We start from the raw sequence: 18,103 nt of genomic DNA, 5'->3' as shown, positions 1-18,103 counted from the left end.
CCCTGCATCGGCAGGCGGGCTCTCAACCACTGCGCCACCAGCGAAGCCCCTTCACTGAATTTTGCTTGTCTGAATTGCAACATAACTCAGAGGAGAATAAAAAATGTGTAAGGGCGCTGTGACTCTTGCATTGAGGCCTTTCAACACCCTCAAAGATAAAGCATAGTTACTCACTATCTGAGTAAGATACAAAAGCTCAGTATTCCTGACTAAGAGTTCTCCAATGTCTGCTTTTCAGCCCTTTTTAACCAAAGGAATTCTAGAAGCTGCTTTTACACATTAAGGGAAAGCTTACAGACTCTGGCTGAGCTCTCTACCCTTTGTCACTATTCACGAAGCGCTCGCGCGCGCGCGCGCACACACACGCGCACACACACACACACACACACACACACACACCCCTTTCCTTCAGTAAAGCTTTAAATAGTTCATTCTAAAAAATTAGCCACAGAGAAATTTAGTAAAATGAACTCAGAAACCAAAGTCATTACCTCCAGGGAGTCACCTTCACAATCTCCTTCCTCTGTGTTTCTCCCCTTCTCTTCGGTAATGGTGTTCACCATTTCAAAAAACCTGCAATGAAAATTGGTATGTGGTCATTCATAATACATAAGATATTAAATATAAGCAAGCACGTTTCAAAGTGACTTCAGAGCAAACAAAATGGGACCTAGAAGAGTCAGGCAATCAACAAAATATCAGCATCAGTGCGAAAAATACGATTTTTCCTATTTTTGGTAGGATTTGCCAGAAATTTCTGACCTCATGCCTCACTTCAAGTAATAGTAACATGATATGTTATAGAATTAGAACAGTAAGCTAGACAAGGTCATAGAAATGTTAAGAATGTGGACTTTAATATCATACCAAGGTTGCTAGTATTTGCATGATTTGGGCAAGTTTCTCCACCTCTCTGAGCCTCATTGTTTAATTATAAATGGGGAATGTGAGTATCTGTCTTATAGGTTGTTGTGAAGATGACTTGAGGTAATACTTGTAAAGTGCTCAGCACAGGGCACTCATTAAATATTAGCTATTATTGTTTTGCTGCTGTTAATATTACTGTTTTTAATGGGACATAACAAAAATACCCAGATTCTGGAATAGTGTCTCTAAATTCTGAGCTGACTCTGTGACACAGTGTTGGCCGCTACATTTGATCTCAGTTACTGAATCTTCTGCCTGAGCACCTCAGTGTCACACATGTGGGGTCCCACATATACAGTCTGCAAAATACTGATGGAATCAGAACGGCTAGCTTATATGTTTGTGACAGAAGCCACCTTTCTGTTGGTGACAAACATTTTCTTCAGGAACTATTCTTGTAAAGTTCCTTTTTTTTTTTTTTTCTTCCTAGAGGTCATTTCAGAGCTCCCCCCCAAAATGACGGTAAGAAACATCTTCCCTCTGCAACGCTAGCTTTGTCTATCCATTCAGAAGGGATGCTAATGGTTTCTAGCCCAGACATGGAGTAAGGAAACCTTTCTGTTGGTGACAAAAACATTTTCTTCAAACTATTCTTGTAAAGTTCCTTTTTTTTTTTTTTTTTCTTCCTAGAGGTCATTTCAGAGCTCCCCCCCAAAATGACGGTAAGAAACATCTTCCCTCTGCAACGCTAGCTTTGTCTATCCATTCAGAAGGGATGCTAATGGTTTCTAGCCCAGACATGGAGTAAGGAAGGCACCGTGAACAGGGGCTGATGATCTCACAGGCAGGTGATGCTGTGTACTGCCAGCCCAAGGGAAGAGCGGGTTACCATGTGATAAGACGAGTTTCCCTAACACAACTCAGAACCGTTATGCTACCTCTGTACCTATGAGATAATAGAACATAAATATTGGTCTCTGCCCCCAGGTTCTGGCACAGAACTCCTAAAGCCCTTGTAAGTGATAAGAGCACCAGGAGCATCTCTTGTGTTCTAATATTTGTCTAAGACCCCATCTCTAACACAGGGCTCCTAAAACCTTTGTAAATTCCTAAGTGATAGAGAACCAGGAGCATCTTTTGTTCTAATGAAGCGACTCTGGGTGGACGCCTGGATGGGGGCTGGTCAAAAGAAAGACCAAGCCACGACTAGAAGCTTGGAATTTTCAGCTACCTTCCTCCAGAGGGGGTAGAGGGGCTGGAAATGGAGTTAATCATTGTTCATGCCTACATGAACAACAATTTCTACATGAGGAAGCCTCCATAAAATCCCCATAGTAGGGGGTTCAGAGAGCTTCTGGGTTGGTGGACATACCCATATAGGGAGGGTGATGCACCCCAACTCCACAGGGACAGAAGCTCCTGCACTGGGGACCCTCCCAGACCTCACCTTACACATCTCTTCATCTGGCTGTTCATCTGTATCATGTCCTTTAATAAACTGGTAGATGTAAGTAAGTGTTTCCCTGAGTTCTGTGAGCCTCTCTAGCAAATTAATCGAACCCAAGAAGGGGGTCGTTGGAACCTCTGATCTATAGCTGGTATATCTAAAGCACAGGTGATAATCTGGGATTGTGACTGGCATCTGAAGTCAGGGGAAGAAACGGTCTTATGGGACTGAGCCTTTAACCTGTGAGATCTCACTCTGTCTCCAGGTAGACTGAGTTCAATTGTAGGTGTCACAGAGAATTGCTTGTTGCGGGGTAAAACCTCCACACATCTGGGGACCAGAAATGTCAGAAATGAAGTGTTTTGTGTGAGGAATAAAGGAGACACAAAGGAAAGAAACACGGTAGGGAAGAACTGTTTTTTTTCCTACACAGGAAGGAAAAAACCTTTTCTTATACAGTACCTCTTATCATCCATCCATCCATCCATCCATCCAACAAATACTCATCAAGTTTCCACTAGGATAAAAAACTGTTCTGGCCTTTGGGAGTATGACAATGAACAAAATAGACAAAGTCCATTATGGAGTTGGAAGCCTCTCTATGGAGTCTGCGTGTGATGCCTAGTTCCCCACTCTTCCATTCTCTATATATACATTCTTTGGAGGTTAAAGACAAGAAAAGAAAATCCCAAACCTGATCAGAATGATGGTATGCTCTGATGAAGATTACATATCCTGATGAGTTATAGACAAAAGCAAGTTCAACCAAAAGGAAGAACATGAAAGACCTAAACAAATTCTAGGTTTAAAGATAGACTTTAAGACTTGGGGTAAAGACTTCCATCAGCTACTCACACAAAAATTTTCAACACCAACTTCTCTAAGTAGAATATAACACTTCTAGTGGGATGGGAGTACAGTGTAATTTTTAGATGCTTGGATTCTGGAGTAACATGTGCCTGGTTCAAATCCCAGGTTTTTTCTTTTTGGCTATATATGATTATAGGCTAGTTAAACTCTCCAAGACTCTATTTTTTTTTTTTTTTACTCTTTTCAACAAAAATATTAATATTACCTACCTAATAAAGTTTATTTGAAGATTAAAATAGATATGAGGTCTGAGGTCAGTACTCCATAAATCTTAGCTATAATTATCACTGAAACAAATGAATAGCCTAGAGAATTCAAGCATAAGTAGAAAAGTCGACCATACATGTGCTAGGAATTCTTTCTTATTTCCAAGTCTTTTTACTACACATTTTACAATAATAAAGATAAAACTTGAGCTAAGAATCTTAAATTAAACATACATATTTTTGGTACCAAGATAAAAATGACTGACTGTATATTGTAGCTGGCATATCAATAATTTATAATGGGGTCAAATAGTGATTATTTGAAAGAACAACCCCCAGCAAAATCTGAAATCCAAGCTGGCTTTTACCTGCACTTTGGTATCTAAATTGTCACGCACTTCTATAGGTCACCACAATTAGTCACTGTGTTCTAAGGGACCAGGAAGTACTTAGTTATTAGTCCAAGACAAATATACCCAGGGAGGTTAACCCAAACATACAATGCAGTCCATGGATTTTTGGATTATCTTTTATTGGGGTAGATTACATCACTGGCTCTTAGCTCAAGTTGTTCCTCCACCTAAAAATCCAATATAATTCGTCGAGGGTCGGGCTCAGGCACTTTCTAGAGCCCACCAGTTGATTCTAATATGAACCAGAGCTAGGAGCCACTGTTGCAGACGATGGTGAGATTATTCAAAAGAATTCAAGAATGAAAATTTTGGTAATCACATAATACATGAGCACTTTAAAAACGAGTAATACTTGGCAATTAACTGGTAAATTTGGTTAATGTTTTGTCTAAGGAAAAAAAAATTACGACTAAGAAAAAGGTTCATTTATTAAAGAAAGTTCCCCAAATTCCCAGTTAAACATGCCATATAATTATAAGATATAAGTGCAAATGAAATATTTATATAAGCACATGGCCATGAATTCTTTACAGGAGCTACGTGTTCCTTCATTAATTAAAAATAATGATCAGGTAAGAACAGTCTTTTTCACACATAAACAGTGACTAATACGTACTTTTTACAATGAAGTTCTGTACAGAAATAGATTTGGAAATCATCAGAATTGTGAAGCACATAAAGAAAACAGCATCGTTCTTCAAATTTAGAAATACTGAAACAAACAAAGAATTATTCACAGTAATCTCAATACTTCCATGTACTGTAATGAAAAATACTTTTTATATTCTGTCCCAATTATGATATCAGTGTTGTTTATACCAAAATGTTATAAATAGCACTTTAAAAAGTGACATTCCCTGTACCACAACACTAAAATTATTTAATATTCTGAGCATTGTCCTCCTGCTTGTATCTGCAGATAATGTGCTCTGGGGTGTTGTAGGCACACAAGCCATGTGTCCTACAACTTAGCATGGGGAAGGGGTCTTGCCTGCTGTAGCACTAAACTGTGTGCTTGAAAGAAAAGCGTAAATATCAACTGGCTTACTGACATTGGTGATTCTGGTTCCGTAAGATGTGTCGAACAATAAAATGCTTCCGAAGCTAGGAAGGCAATGTGTGGAGGCAGGTAAAGCACCTCATTATTGTAGAGATTATAAAGGAGTGAAGAAATATGAAACAGCACTTGGTTTGGACTCAGCAAGTCGTTTACTTTACAGAAATTGAAACAATTTTGAGTTTACCAGTCAGGCCATGCTCTTTTATGCCAAGGGTTGGCAACTATTTTCTGTAACAGGCCAGAGTAAATATATCAAGCTTTGTAGGCCACACTACTCAGTTTTGCTGTTGGAACAGCCTTAGGCAATACATAAATGAATGAACATGGCTGAGTTCCAATAAAACTTTATTTACAAAAACAGGCAGCGGGCCATATTTGGCCTGTGGGCTGTAGTTCTCCAATCCCTATTTTATGCTTCTGCATCTGCCATTCCTTCCATTTGGAATGCACATCATTTTTGACTTTTTAAAGAAATTCTATTCACCATTTAAGGCCCACCTTAGACCTTACCCTCTCTCCCTTCACTACTTCTACCTGAAACAGAAAGACTTCCTCTTGCCCCTCTGGTCTTTGAACATACGTCTGTTAATCTCACACTGTACTATCATTAGTTGTAAAATGTGTGTTGCCCTGCTGGGCTGTGAGTGCTTCAAGAGCAGAGTTCATGTCTTAGTCGTTTGTGTATCCTTAGCAGAACAGGACTCAACATTTGACAGATAGCTGGTGCTCAATAAATGCCCATTGACTGAGCTGAGCAAGTCCTAAGCTGATGCAAGACAAACTGCTGACAGCTGGATTTTCTTCTATAGTTTGTCTTCTATTTATAGAGGAGGAAATCAAGAAAAGTTAGCTCTCTTTGAAGTCACACACTGGAACTCAAGTTTCTCAACATATAAACCAACAGTAGCTGCATATAATCATTCAATGCTGATAAAGTGAAATTTATATTTACCATACTTTCCTAGATGGATGGCTTAAAAAGGCAGCAATCAGTAATGAGTGTCTTGCTAATGACTGGTCTTAAAAATTAAATATTAAGAGAGTAATGCTTTATTTGAGAAGGCATGGATTGGAAAGATATATAATGAGTCAGTCTGGCCTGTTTCTGTTCACATCATTCATGAGGTAACAGGTGTTTTTACCAGGCAAACTCCAATTATCAGTGACCCAGACGACTCTGCCAGTTCATATGCTCCAACAAAACCAATTACTATTATGCCAAAAGCAACAGAGTATTGTATAACTGGCACGCAGAAATCTGATTTTTCCCATTTCTGTTTATATGGGGCACACAGTAGTAAACACAACTAATTTGGTTTGAAATTTGCAAGAGTTGGTGTCTCATAAACTTCTGTAGAACAGTATGTAAACATTTAACCAGTGGCTCTTGATTCTGAAATAAATCTCATTTCTAAACCCCAGGAACTGGCATTATGATGGCAATGTCAGAACTGAAGGGAGTCACTGTAACCTCAAGAACACTTCATTAACGGTGACCTCAGGAAAAGTCGTAGAAAAATGAATTCCCATAATCTCACCATATTGATGTTAGCTACAGGACACAATCTGGCAGATGGTATGTATGTGTTCAATACATCTAAGGAGAGATTAGTTCCTGGGATACCAAAAGACCAGAAAGACCATCCTCTAACATAAACCCAGCCAGAGAGGACCCCACACAGCTCACTTTTATCCTCACCTTGACTCTGGTCCACAGTTCACATTTATCTCTCTGTCACCACATTTTAAGTCGGTGACAAGTGCAGAGTCAGTTCAAACAGTGAAGGTTTTGTTGCAAATCTTTTTGTAATGGAGATAGTGAGTCTGAAGAAGGCTAAGCATTTTCATCAACAGAAGGATTCTTGAAGTTCTTTGCCTTTTTAAATCATGACTACAAGTCCTATCCAAGACATTCACACTCTAGAAAAATGTCTTCTAAGTAAACGAAATGCACCAAGGAAACTTACCTCACTCCCCTGACAGAAGAAGCACTAAAATTCCACTCATGTATACCTTTCTAGAACACAAAGGAAGAACAACAGCAACAAAGGTTGAGACATCCAAATGAAAATAACATAACAGTAATTTTGTTTTATTACTTTTAAAAAATATACACAGAGTCATTTTTCCTAGTACATAATTCTTCACGGACAAACTATCTGGATGGAAACTACAGTTCATTCTCAAGCCACAAGGGTGATATTTAGTCTACTTAATAATTTCTGTACTTCTATAAAACAGCTTCCAAGAGAACCTAGGAGAATTAGTCTCATTAAATTCTAAAACTTGATTTTTAGCAGATTAACATAATAACTGTAGAGCCTGCAATTTTCAAGTAAAAAACCCAGTGATCAAGGTAATTCAATTATTATAGTCGAGCGATATTTCTTTTCTGAGAAAGAAAAACATTAATTTGAATAAAATCTCTCCAAGGTTTAAAGATAATTACTTCTGAATTGTCTTTAGTTACATTTTCTAACTAAAATGGTGGTTCTATTTCTTCAGAAAATAGTTCAGCAAGTATGTATGTGTGTAGACACGTGTATACAGTGTCCATCGTTGCTACCTTGTGTTGTTACCTAATTTATGCAAAAGTCAATATGCTAATAAAGTTTAAACATAAGACATTTAATTATCATACGATAAACATGGATGATTTACAGGGCCAAGATGAAAAAAAAATGTGGGAATTTATTTCTTGAGTTTATTACTAAATCTGAGTTAAAATTAGTATTAAATTCATATGTATCTAAATTAAATAAATGACAAGCTAGATGGCATTCCCTATAAAAATATTTGTGACAACAATATACTGAATAGAATTAATAACAAATATTTTTATGGAAATAAAGGAGTTGATACATGTATTGTAGTCAATTCTGCATTGTACTGTTTTGTAGTCAATTCTGATTGCAGTTCAAATACTGTATTGTAGTCAATTCTGATTGCAGTTCAATTCTGTAAATGTAAAACAACCAGGGAAACAAGCTCTTATCCACCCACTTAAAATACTGCCAGAGGCTGAGGTCTTGGCTGGGCTAGTGAAATGGGTAATGAAGCCCATGGCTCTGAGATGGCCCAGAACTCTCCTTTTGGCCAAAGCAACTCAAAAAGCCACAATTTATATCCACAGCACCTAGTTCTTTGCTAGGACCATGCAACTTAAAAATAGATCCTCTCAAATCCGAAGTAGATTTACTAAAAAACTACTTTCAGTGCACATCAGTCAGGTCATGGGGATGTGACCTGAATTAACACAGAGCAAATGTTGCTATGCACGAGGCCCAGAGAGGGCGGAGACCACAGAAAGATACTCATGGAATGCGGCTTTCTTAAGGGGAGTACAGAGGGACTTAAATTAAAATAGCAGCCTGCAGCTTCAGCTGGTAATTTGGAAAGTTGCTTCTAAATCCTGTCGGCCTCAGGTGACCTTCTAAAAATATGTGACCCAAGAGCTGCAGCTGTTACCTGCACACTCCTTGCACACAATGCCGCCTTATCCTCAGAGCCTGCCACTGACCTGCTTTCTAAGGCCATCCCCAGGATCAGGAGGTGGGGTTGAGTGCGGAGCCAGCAGGGCAGTGTATAAACCTGCGACGGAACACAGCAACTGACAAACACCTGCAAGACGGCCCTGGTAAAATCTATCCTCCATCAGCCCTGTTCTGGGAACAGCCGAGGAGATATTTCCCAGATTGACTGGGCTGGTTTTGTAGCAAAGAAGTAGAGCATTTTCAGAATTTTAGGTTCCTGGAAGGTTGTGAGTGCTGCCAGGAAATGTTCCATTTCAGTGGTGCAAAAAAAGCCCAGGGCCTGAGATGGAGTGATCTGGGATGAGGAGTCCTCTCTCCTCGCCTCCCTTGCCTCTCACCACAGAGAGGCGCTGGTGAGCTATAAAAGCCAACAGGTAAGGTAAAAGTCTTCTGGGTCCGGGTGGGAATCAGGGGAAAAGGGCAGAGCAGAGGCAGAACTGGAGTGATAATTAACCCCAGCAAGCCCCAAACCCACACTCAACCTAATCCAGTCAGCACAAGCACCATTTTCTTGAAACTGGTTAGCCTCAGATCCTATGCCCCAGCTAGGGCAAGAATGAAGACAAGGCGTTAATACTGAGCTAAGACGGCAGGAATTCCTGTGGCAGACACTGCTGGCTCCCCAGGCGACAGCCATTCCCTTCCTTCTTTGCTAAGAAAAAAATGAATTTTGTTCAGGTTCAGGGGGCAAGGTTTAGGGACAGTGAAATTGATTCCCTAAATCGGCCATGGTAAGCCCATTTCCCTTGCTGGTGATTGCCTTAGGCATGGACATGTGATGTAACTTTTGGTCCAGGGGAAAGGCCCTAACCTTCTTTGGATGCTGTCCATATGAAGTGATGCTTGGAGTTGCTATTTAAGACCACAAGAGAAAAAACAAGAGCACATAGAGAAGCCAACCAGAATTCTGACACTGTTAAGCCACTGACATTACCCCCAGAATGATCTACCTCAGAAGTTCCTGTAATATGGGACAATGTTTCCTTATTACTTAAGCCACTTTTAGTTGGGAATTTTGTAGTTAAAAACTTCCTTGATGGATGACAGCATCATATCATCAAAATCTAGAATCTGGGATTGATATATTTCCCTAAGAAATTTCCTGGGTCTTCTCTGAGTGGCCACTGGTTGGAGCTGGAGTGAGGGAGGGGAGTCAACACTAAGTCCTCCACTGGGACCCTGCTAGCTTGGCCTGAGAAGCCACCAGATAGGCCAGGAGTGCTTAGCTTCAAACCTCAAAGGAGGCGAATTCTAAATAACAACGATTTAAAATATCTTGCAAATAACTTCTCTCTTCCTCATTCTAGGTTTTTCTTTCATGTATTCATGCAGACTCTCTTCAAGAACCAACTTTAAGCAGCAACCAGGCAGAGCCGTTAAAGACTGGGATTTCAATTAATTTGCCCCTGACCATAGAGTAACTCTTGAAGACTCCCTGAACTCTTGGGACTTGGTATAATGACCTTAAAGTTTTGAAAATTGCAATATAAAGTATATACTAGCTTGTATAACTGTTCATCCCAACTTACTTTAAGCAGCAACCAGGCAGAGCCGTTAAAGACTGGGATTTCAATTAATTTGCCCCTGACCATAGAGTAACTCTTGAAGACTCCCTGAACTCTTGGGACTTGGTATAATGACCTTAAAGTTTTGAAAATTGCAATATAAAGTATATACTAGCTTGTATAACTGTTCATCCCACATTTTAGAATGAAAATACTGAGAGAGGGAGTAAAGAAATAAATATGATAAATGAAAAGCAACACTCTGTTGTTCCACTTTCAGAGGAAAAAAATTAAGCATTCTATGACCAAAAAATCCACTTCCTGTTTAACAGTAAGACCTATTAAACCTATTGCTTATCTGTTATTTAATTATAGCCATTACAGTTGCTTTAAACTAATAAAATAATAACAAAGTTATCTTCATTGCTTGTCCTCATTCCAGTTATATCACTTCTATTTTAAAAAACAGAGAAAATGGCAGTGGTAATGAACACACTATGGATAGAACTAGGGTTTGCAAAGAAACTGACAAAAATTTTAAATGGAAACAGATTGATTTAAGAAAGCTTACATTTTTGAACAAGGACTATTTTTAGCACTAAAGGTAATAGGCAGTGGGGACAATGCAAATGTAATATTTCTTGATCAAAAGATGGTAAAAATGGAAGCAGGACAATTCACCGCCTAAATCTATAAATCTTCTTAATGTACTAATTTATATCCTAATATACTTCTTAGCATAATATAAAAATTGTCTCTACAATTGTCAGAAAACATAAGAGAATCAAAACAAGGCTAACTGTATTGAACATAGAACCTCCAGAAAAAGAAAATAATGACAACTGGAAATAGTACTCTTTTTCCAAAAATTTCTGGCTCACTTTCTCTTCTTTTTCTGTCTTCCAAATAACTTCTGGCTCTCCACTCACTCTCAGGGCCTGGCTAATTGCTAATTCCTTTAGCCCCATTCTGTTTCCAAGTGTCCTTGGACAACCTTGCTCTTCTCAATCAAGCTTCTGAAAATCTCTCCCAGATAAACAACGTTCATGTCTCTAACCTCTCTTGGTTTTGTAGTTTCAAGTGGATGGCTACTCTACTTCTGCTTATGAGAATATGTATGCATATAATTTAAAATAATGTAAATAAGACACTGTGTACTTTAAAACAAGGTTAATGAGATGCATATAGATAGTTATATTAGTCATTATCAATTTCGTCATGATGGCATGACTCCAAGTGGAGTAGAGACTGGAGGTTCCAAGGACCCCCTCCTTTGGTTCAATTAATTTACCAGATCTGCTGTCCCCTCCCTGGAGGTCAGGGGTGTGGGGATGAAAGTTCCAATCCTCTAATCACTTGGTTGGTTCCCCTGGCAACCAGACCCCACCCTTAGGTGTTTTCCAAACATCACCTCATTAACATAACAAAAGACACCTCTGTGGCTCTCAGCACCTAGGAAATTCAAGGGTTTTAGGAACTCTGTGGCAGAAACAGGGACTAAGATCAAATATATATTTCTTACTATAAATTGCAATATCACAGTTCCCTAATATAACACGAACAACCTCCCAAATGATTGCTGCCATGTCATCTAAGGAGAAGAGCAGGGTTAAATTCTGGGCTTTCAATGTCAGGGTTTGCGTACTGCCGCAATTTTATTACTGTTGCTGTTACTGTTGTTAAAATACGCTCAGCATTTATTATATGCCAGGCTCTGTGCAATATACTCTACCTACATTATTTTGATTAATTTTCACAACTTTTGAGGTGGATATTATTATTATTATTCCATTCCACAGATGAGAACACCGCAGCTTGGAGATGCCATGTTGCCCAAGGGATTTGAGCCCAAGACATTTCAAAAAACGGACATTGACATTTAAAAAAACTGCAACCCCATACCATCAAATAGACTTCCTAATTCCCTTTTCTGCTTTATTTCCCGCTTTTCACCATTTAGTATGCCTATATCTTTGATTTATTTGTTTATCTTCTGGCTCCCTGAGTAAAAGGTAAACTCCGGGGCAGGAATCTGGCCTATTTTGTATACACTGTTTCCCTCGTGCTTAACACAGAGCTTGGTAGTGCCTGTCACAGACTAAGTGCTCCATAAAGATTTGCTGAGTGCACGGATGATGTTTCAGGAAAATGACAAGGGTATTTTACAAAGTAGTTACAAAAAACCCCACAGAACTACTTTGCCACAAGACTCCTCATTTCTGTGGTTTATCCTATGGACTGGAATCAGCTCTTGAAAAGTTTCTATTTTTTAAAAATAGTAGGAAGATTTGTACATGCATTAAAACTGATGAAATATAGAAATGTAAGGATTATCCAAATGATGGTTATGAGTGGAAATGAGAGCATTTAAGATTCCTTTGAAAACCAGTGGCAGCACAGCCCACCTCATGTTATACCCAGCACATACGTCAGTGGCTAATCTGAAATGTAGCAGCTACTCTGATAACCAACCGGCGAGATGCAATGATAACTCTAATCATACCAGTGTAAGACTAGCAAGAGCGTTATTCTGACAGGCTTCCTAGAATGAAGATATGCATCTTTTAAATCATATATTTTAAGTATCAGGTCTTTGGCACATAATTTAATTTATAGCATGAATTTGCAAAACAGAAACAATCCCATTTTGGGTGCCCTTTGGAGGGCTATGCCACCTGTAATAAAAATCCAAACAGTTGAATTATATTTTATTAAGTGAGTGAAATCCATAATCAAAATTTAACAGTTTTTATATTACAGAATGTATTTATGCCAAGATAAATACACAGGAAACTATTTCTTCTTAACTAATGCAGATATTTGCTGGAATATATAAATGCCCGAAGGGTCTAAAGTCCTTCGCTACGAATGCTCGTCTTAATAATTGCACAATTTACCTTGTCATCAGGAAGTACGTGCCAGATAGATATTGTCTTTTCCTCCACTTCATTGTTGATAGACAAATACGAAGGTTGATAGATTTTGGTTGGTTCTAATATTAATACCTTGAAAATATAAGGCTAATATTAGTGACTTAAGATTTAAGCCATTTAGAGCTGTTACAACAACACTGCACTGACACAGGAGATTAACGGATGAGGCTGAGTCCAACGCTGGAGTAAAACCATTCTAACTTCTGATTGTTGCTACCCCTATGAGTCCTTTGAGCATTTTATGGTATTAAACAATTATTATAAATTCCAATAATGCATCACTTTTCATTGCTAAAGAAATTAGAAATAAATGTTTGAAATCCATATGTTGGTTTGCTATCCCCAGGGAATCTATTATTGAGCTATATATATATATATATATATATATATATTCACAAACTTTTGTTTTATCTTATAATCAATACAGAATCTTTTATTTTAGTTTTTAAAAATTTTTTATTTTTTTATAGTTGATTTACAATGTTTCAGGTGTACAGCAAAGTGATTCAGTTACACATAGATACATATCTATTCTTTTTCATATTCTTTTCCCATAATCTATTTCTATAAATATAAATGTGTCAAAGAAAGGCAGAAATGTGTAAAACAAATAATTCTGCGCACAGAAAAGATTCCATATATAGAGTGTCACATACTTATTTTTGATTTTCTGCGGCCACACCTTATCATAAAGATCTAGTAGTATGGTTTTCATACCCTTATAAAGGGATTGAGAAATGATTTTGATTATTATTGAAAGAGTTTTATATATAAACCAAAGAAATGAACGTAGTTGTATGAAATAATAAAATGTTTTTGCACTGCCTTCAAGATAAGACCGGTATCTTTAATAATGATTTATTTAACTTTGTGAGGGAAAGAGAGATATAAAACTTGCTCCTGTTTTGGAGATATATGAGGGATATACGACAAGTGAGATGAGAATCTCCATCAAAGGACTGGATGATGTATTATATTATTGCTAATATCTCATATTAGGAGCAAATAACATTAAAATGCCACACGTGCCCTGATTTCAAAGGTGCTACAGATATTACCTATTTGTACAGACACTTAAAGGCACCTATCTAGCTCAAAATTTCTGTGCAGTCTTAAGTAGAAATACCTGGAAAGAAAAGAAAATACTTAACACTCAGAGAAACTGGAATACTTCTTTTTCTTTAAGTTAAGGTACAGAGAACTAGAGAAAGGGGATTAGAAAGACAAAATTTTCTTTACTCGAGCATAAAAAACTTTAAGGGCATAAAGAATTCTTGGTCAGGCTCTAGCTATGAAAATAAGATGGCATTTATCAAAATAAACACACAGTAAGAGCCCACTGGGGAACACAGTCTGATTCAGAAACATATCGTGTGAATCAAGGTCCAAATTCCCACCAACAGACAGCTAAGTGGCACCAATTAATAACAATGAAAATCATTAATATTCAATCTGAATTTGGCAGAAATGGTGCTCTCAAATCTGAGTATCCCATTGTTTATGAAATTAAAACGAATAATAGGGAATAAAAGGTGGGTTTCCCAAAATCGCACCCAAGTCACTCCGCTGACAATGAGAACATACCTTGTTCCCTAATGACGTGGCCTGCTATCTAACATTAGAAAAGCACAGCACAGATTAGCTCCTGTCTTCTTAAATGATGGCGGTATTGTCTCAAATATTTCTAATACATAAAATCTGAACTATGTGTTTCTTATCTTGAGATAAGGAATAAAAACTGGTTGCAATTATTATTCTCTAAAGCTCACTGAGCCCTTTGAACTGGCCTTGAAACGACAAAATGTGAAGAATTTGTAGCATATGTTGTGGATGTCACAGAAAGCCTGAGAAAAGACAAGAAAAAAGGAGGCAATTTGACAAAATCAGCTAGGTACAACTTGCTAGAGAGTATACACATTCTTGCTTTTTATTTTCTAGTCTCTTATATTGGTTAACATTTCAATTAACGGCTAACTTCTGAAGTGTGAAGGAAGACAGCAAGGCCTGTAAACTCTAAAGAGCAGATATTAAGTAGAGGTACATATCTAAGCTTTTATAGCATCTGTGAAAGCACCACCTCTTCTTCTTCTTGCCTGACATTAAGTGATGGGTTGATGGTCTCCAATGTAGGAAGGAAAGAAAATATACACAGAAGAGAGGTCAGGAAAAAGAATAAATCAACCTGAACTCAAATAATAATAAATGATAGGACCTTTCATTTCCCAAAGAAACTTTCATCTCTTTTCTTTTGCCCAGGGTCACACTTATTTCTTGGAAGCATGAGAATGGATATGGTAGTGAGATAAATGGAGACAATTAAATTAAATATTTTCCTTTTTTTTTTTGTATTTTACTTTTATACAGCAGGTTCTTATCTTTTTATGCATATTAGTGTATAAATGTCAATCCTAATCTCCCAATTCATCACACCACCCCCACCATCCCCGCACCCCACTTTCCCCTCTTGGTGTCCACATGTTTGTTCTCTACATCTGTGTCTCTATTTCTGCCCTGCAAACCGGGTCATCTGCATCATTTTTCTAGGTTCCACATACATGCGTTAATACACAACATTTGTTTTTCTCTTTCTGACTTCACTCTGTTTGACAGTCTCTAGATTTACCCACGTCTCTACAAATGACCCAATTTCGTTCCTTTTTATGGCTGAGTAATATTCCATTGTATGTATGTACCATATCTTCTTTATCCATTCGTCTGTCGATGGGCATTTAGGTTGCTTCCATGACCTGGCTATTGTAAATAGTGCTGCAATGAACATTGGGGTGCACGTGTCTTTTTGAATTATGGTTTTCTCTGGGTATATGCCCCATTTGTTGCTTATAGATTTTCTGATGATGCACAATCTAACTGGTGTGAGGTGATACCTCACTGTAGTTTTGATTAGCATTTCTCTAATAATTAGTGACGCTGAGCAGCTTTTCATCTGCATCTTGGCCATCCGTATGTCTTCTTTGGAGAGATGTCTATTTAGGTCTTCTGCCCATTTTTTGATTGGGCTGTTTGTTTTTTAATATTGAGCTGCATGAGCTGTTTATATATTTTGGAGATTAATCCTTTGTCCATTGATTCATTTGCAAATATTTCTCCCATTCAGAGGGTTGCCTTTTCGTCTTGTTTATAGTATCCTTTGCTGTGCAAAACCTTTTAAGTTTCATTAGGTCTGATTTGTTTATTTTCGTTTTTAGTTTAATTTCTCTAGGAGGTGGGTCAAAAAAGATCTTGCCGTGATTTATGTCAAAGAGCGTTCGTCCTATGTTTTCCTCTAAGAGTTTTATAGTGTCCGGTCTTACATTTAGGTCTTTAATCGATTTTGAGTTTATTTTTGTGTACGGTGTTAGGGAGTGTTCTAATTTCAATCTTTTACATGTAGCTGTCCAGTTTTCCTAGAACAACTTATTGAAGACATTCTCTTTTCTCCATTGTATATCCTTGCCTACTTTGTCATAGATTAGTTGACCATAGCTGAATGGGTTTATCTCTGGGCTTTCTATCTTGTTCCATTGATTTATATTTGTTTTTGTGCCAATACCATACTGCCTCGATTACTGTAGCTTTGTATTATAGTCTGAAGTCAGGGAGTCTGATTCCTCTGGCTCCGTTTTTTTCCCTCAAGACTGCTTTGGCTATTCGGGGTCTTTTGTGTCTCCATACAAATTTTAAGATTTTTTGTTCTAGCTCCGTAAAAAATGCCATTGGTAATTTGACTCTCCATCTGTTTGTGTCATCTTTGATTTCTTTCATCAGTGTCTTATAGCTTTCTGAGTACAGGTCTATTACCTCCTTAGGTAGGTTATTCCTAGGTATTTTATCCTTTTTGTTGCAATGGTACATGGGAGTGTTTCCTTAATTTCTCTTTCAGAGTTTTCATCATTAGTGTATAGGAATGCAAGAGATTTCTGTGCATTAATTTTGTATCCTGCAACTTTACCAAGTTCATTGATTAGCTCTAGTGGTTTTCTGGTGGCATCTTTAGGATTCTCTACATATACTATCATGTCATCTGCAAAGAGTAACTGTTTTACTTTTTCTTTTCCAATCTGTATTCCTTTCATTTCCTTTTCTTCTCTGATTGCCATGGCTAGGACTTCCAAAACTATGTTGAATAACAGTGGCGAGAGTGGACATCCTTGCCTTGTTCCTGATCTTAGAAGAAATGCTTTCAGTTTTTCACCATTGAGAATGATGATTGCTGTGGATTTGTCATATATGGCTTTTATTATGTTGAGGTAGGTTCCCTCTATGCCCACTTTCTGGATAGTTTTTATCAAAAATTGGTGTTGTGACTTCCTTGGTGGTGCAGTGGTTAAGAATCTGCCTGCCCATGCAGGGGGACATGGGTTCAAGCCCTGGTCTGGGAAGATCCCACGTCGCGGAGCAACTAAGCCTGTGTGCCATAACTACTCAGCCTGTGCTCTAGAGCCTGTGAGCCACAATTACTGAAGCCTGCACGCCTAGAGCATGTGCTCCGCAACAAGAGAAGCCACTGCAATGAGAAGCTTGCGCACCGCAACAAAGAGTAGCCCTCGTTCGCCGCAACTAGAGAAAGCCCACGCACAGCAGCGAATATCCAGTGCAGCCATAAATAAATACATAAATTACTTTATAAAAAAAAATGGTGTTGAATTTTGTCAAAAGCTTTTTCTGCATCTATTGAGATGATCATATGGTTTTTATTCTTCAGTTTGTTAATATGCTGTATCACATTGATTGATTTGCATATATTGAATAATTCTTGCATCCCTGGGTTAAATCCCACTTGATCATGGTATATGATACTTTTAATGTGTTGTTGGATTCTGTTTGCTAGTATTTTTTTGAGGATTTTTACATCTATATTACTCAGCAATATTGGTCTGTAATCTTTTTTTTTAACATCTTTATTGGAGTATAATTGCTTTACAATGGTGTGTTAGTTCCTGCTTTATAACAAAGTGAATCAGGTATACATATACATATGTTCCCATATTACTTCCCTTTTGCGTCTCCCTCTCTCCCACCCTCCCTATCCCACCCCTCTAGGTGGTCACAAACCACCTAGCTGATCTCCCTGTGCTATGCAGTTTGCATCTTACCCCTAGGTTCTTCATGACCTTTTTTTTTTTCTTCTTAGATTCCATACATATGTGTTAGCATACAGTATTTGTTTTTCTCTTTCTGACTTACTTCACTCTGTATGACAGACTCTAGGTCCATCCACCTCACTACAAATAACTCAATTTCATTTCTTTTCATGGCTGAGTAATATTCC

At 38.0% G+C, this 18,103-nt stretch overlaps 1 protein-coding gene across 4 annotated transcripts in view; it reads right to left on the bottom strand.

Annotated features, from left to right (window-relative positions):
- Positions 1–18,103, bottom strand: part of MAP3K5 (mitogen-activated protein kinase kinase kinase 5) — a 232,293-nt gene that overhangs the window by 64,487 nt on the left and 149,703 nt on the right. For all 4 annotated transcript variants that reach the window (XM_028494405.2, XM_024122625.3, XM_028494403.2 and 1 more), the window contains 4 exons: positions 12,799–12,906; positions 6,831–6,880; positions 4,420–4,515; positions 492–573 (listed from right to left, as the gene is read on the bottom strand). In XM_028494405.2, the coding sequence (XP_028350206.1) occupies positions 492–573; positions 4,420–4,515; positions 6,831–6,880; positions 12,799–12,906 (336 nt within the window). The remainder of the gene's footprint in view (positions 1–491; positions 574–4,419; positions 4,516–6,830; positions 6,881–12,798; positions 12,907–18,103) is intronic.

Source organism: Physeter macrocephalus, chromosome 10 (genome assembly GCF_002837175.3).
Source record: "Physeter macrocephalus isolate SW-GA chromosome 10, ASM283717v5, whole genome shotgun sequence".
NCBI lineage: Eukaryota > Metazoa > Chordata > Mammalia > Artiodactyla > Physeteridae > Physeter > Physeter macrocephalus.
The sequence above is the reverse complement of the archived record's forward strand: the minus strand, read 5'-3'. Positions and strand labels throughout refer to the sequence as shown.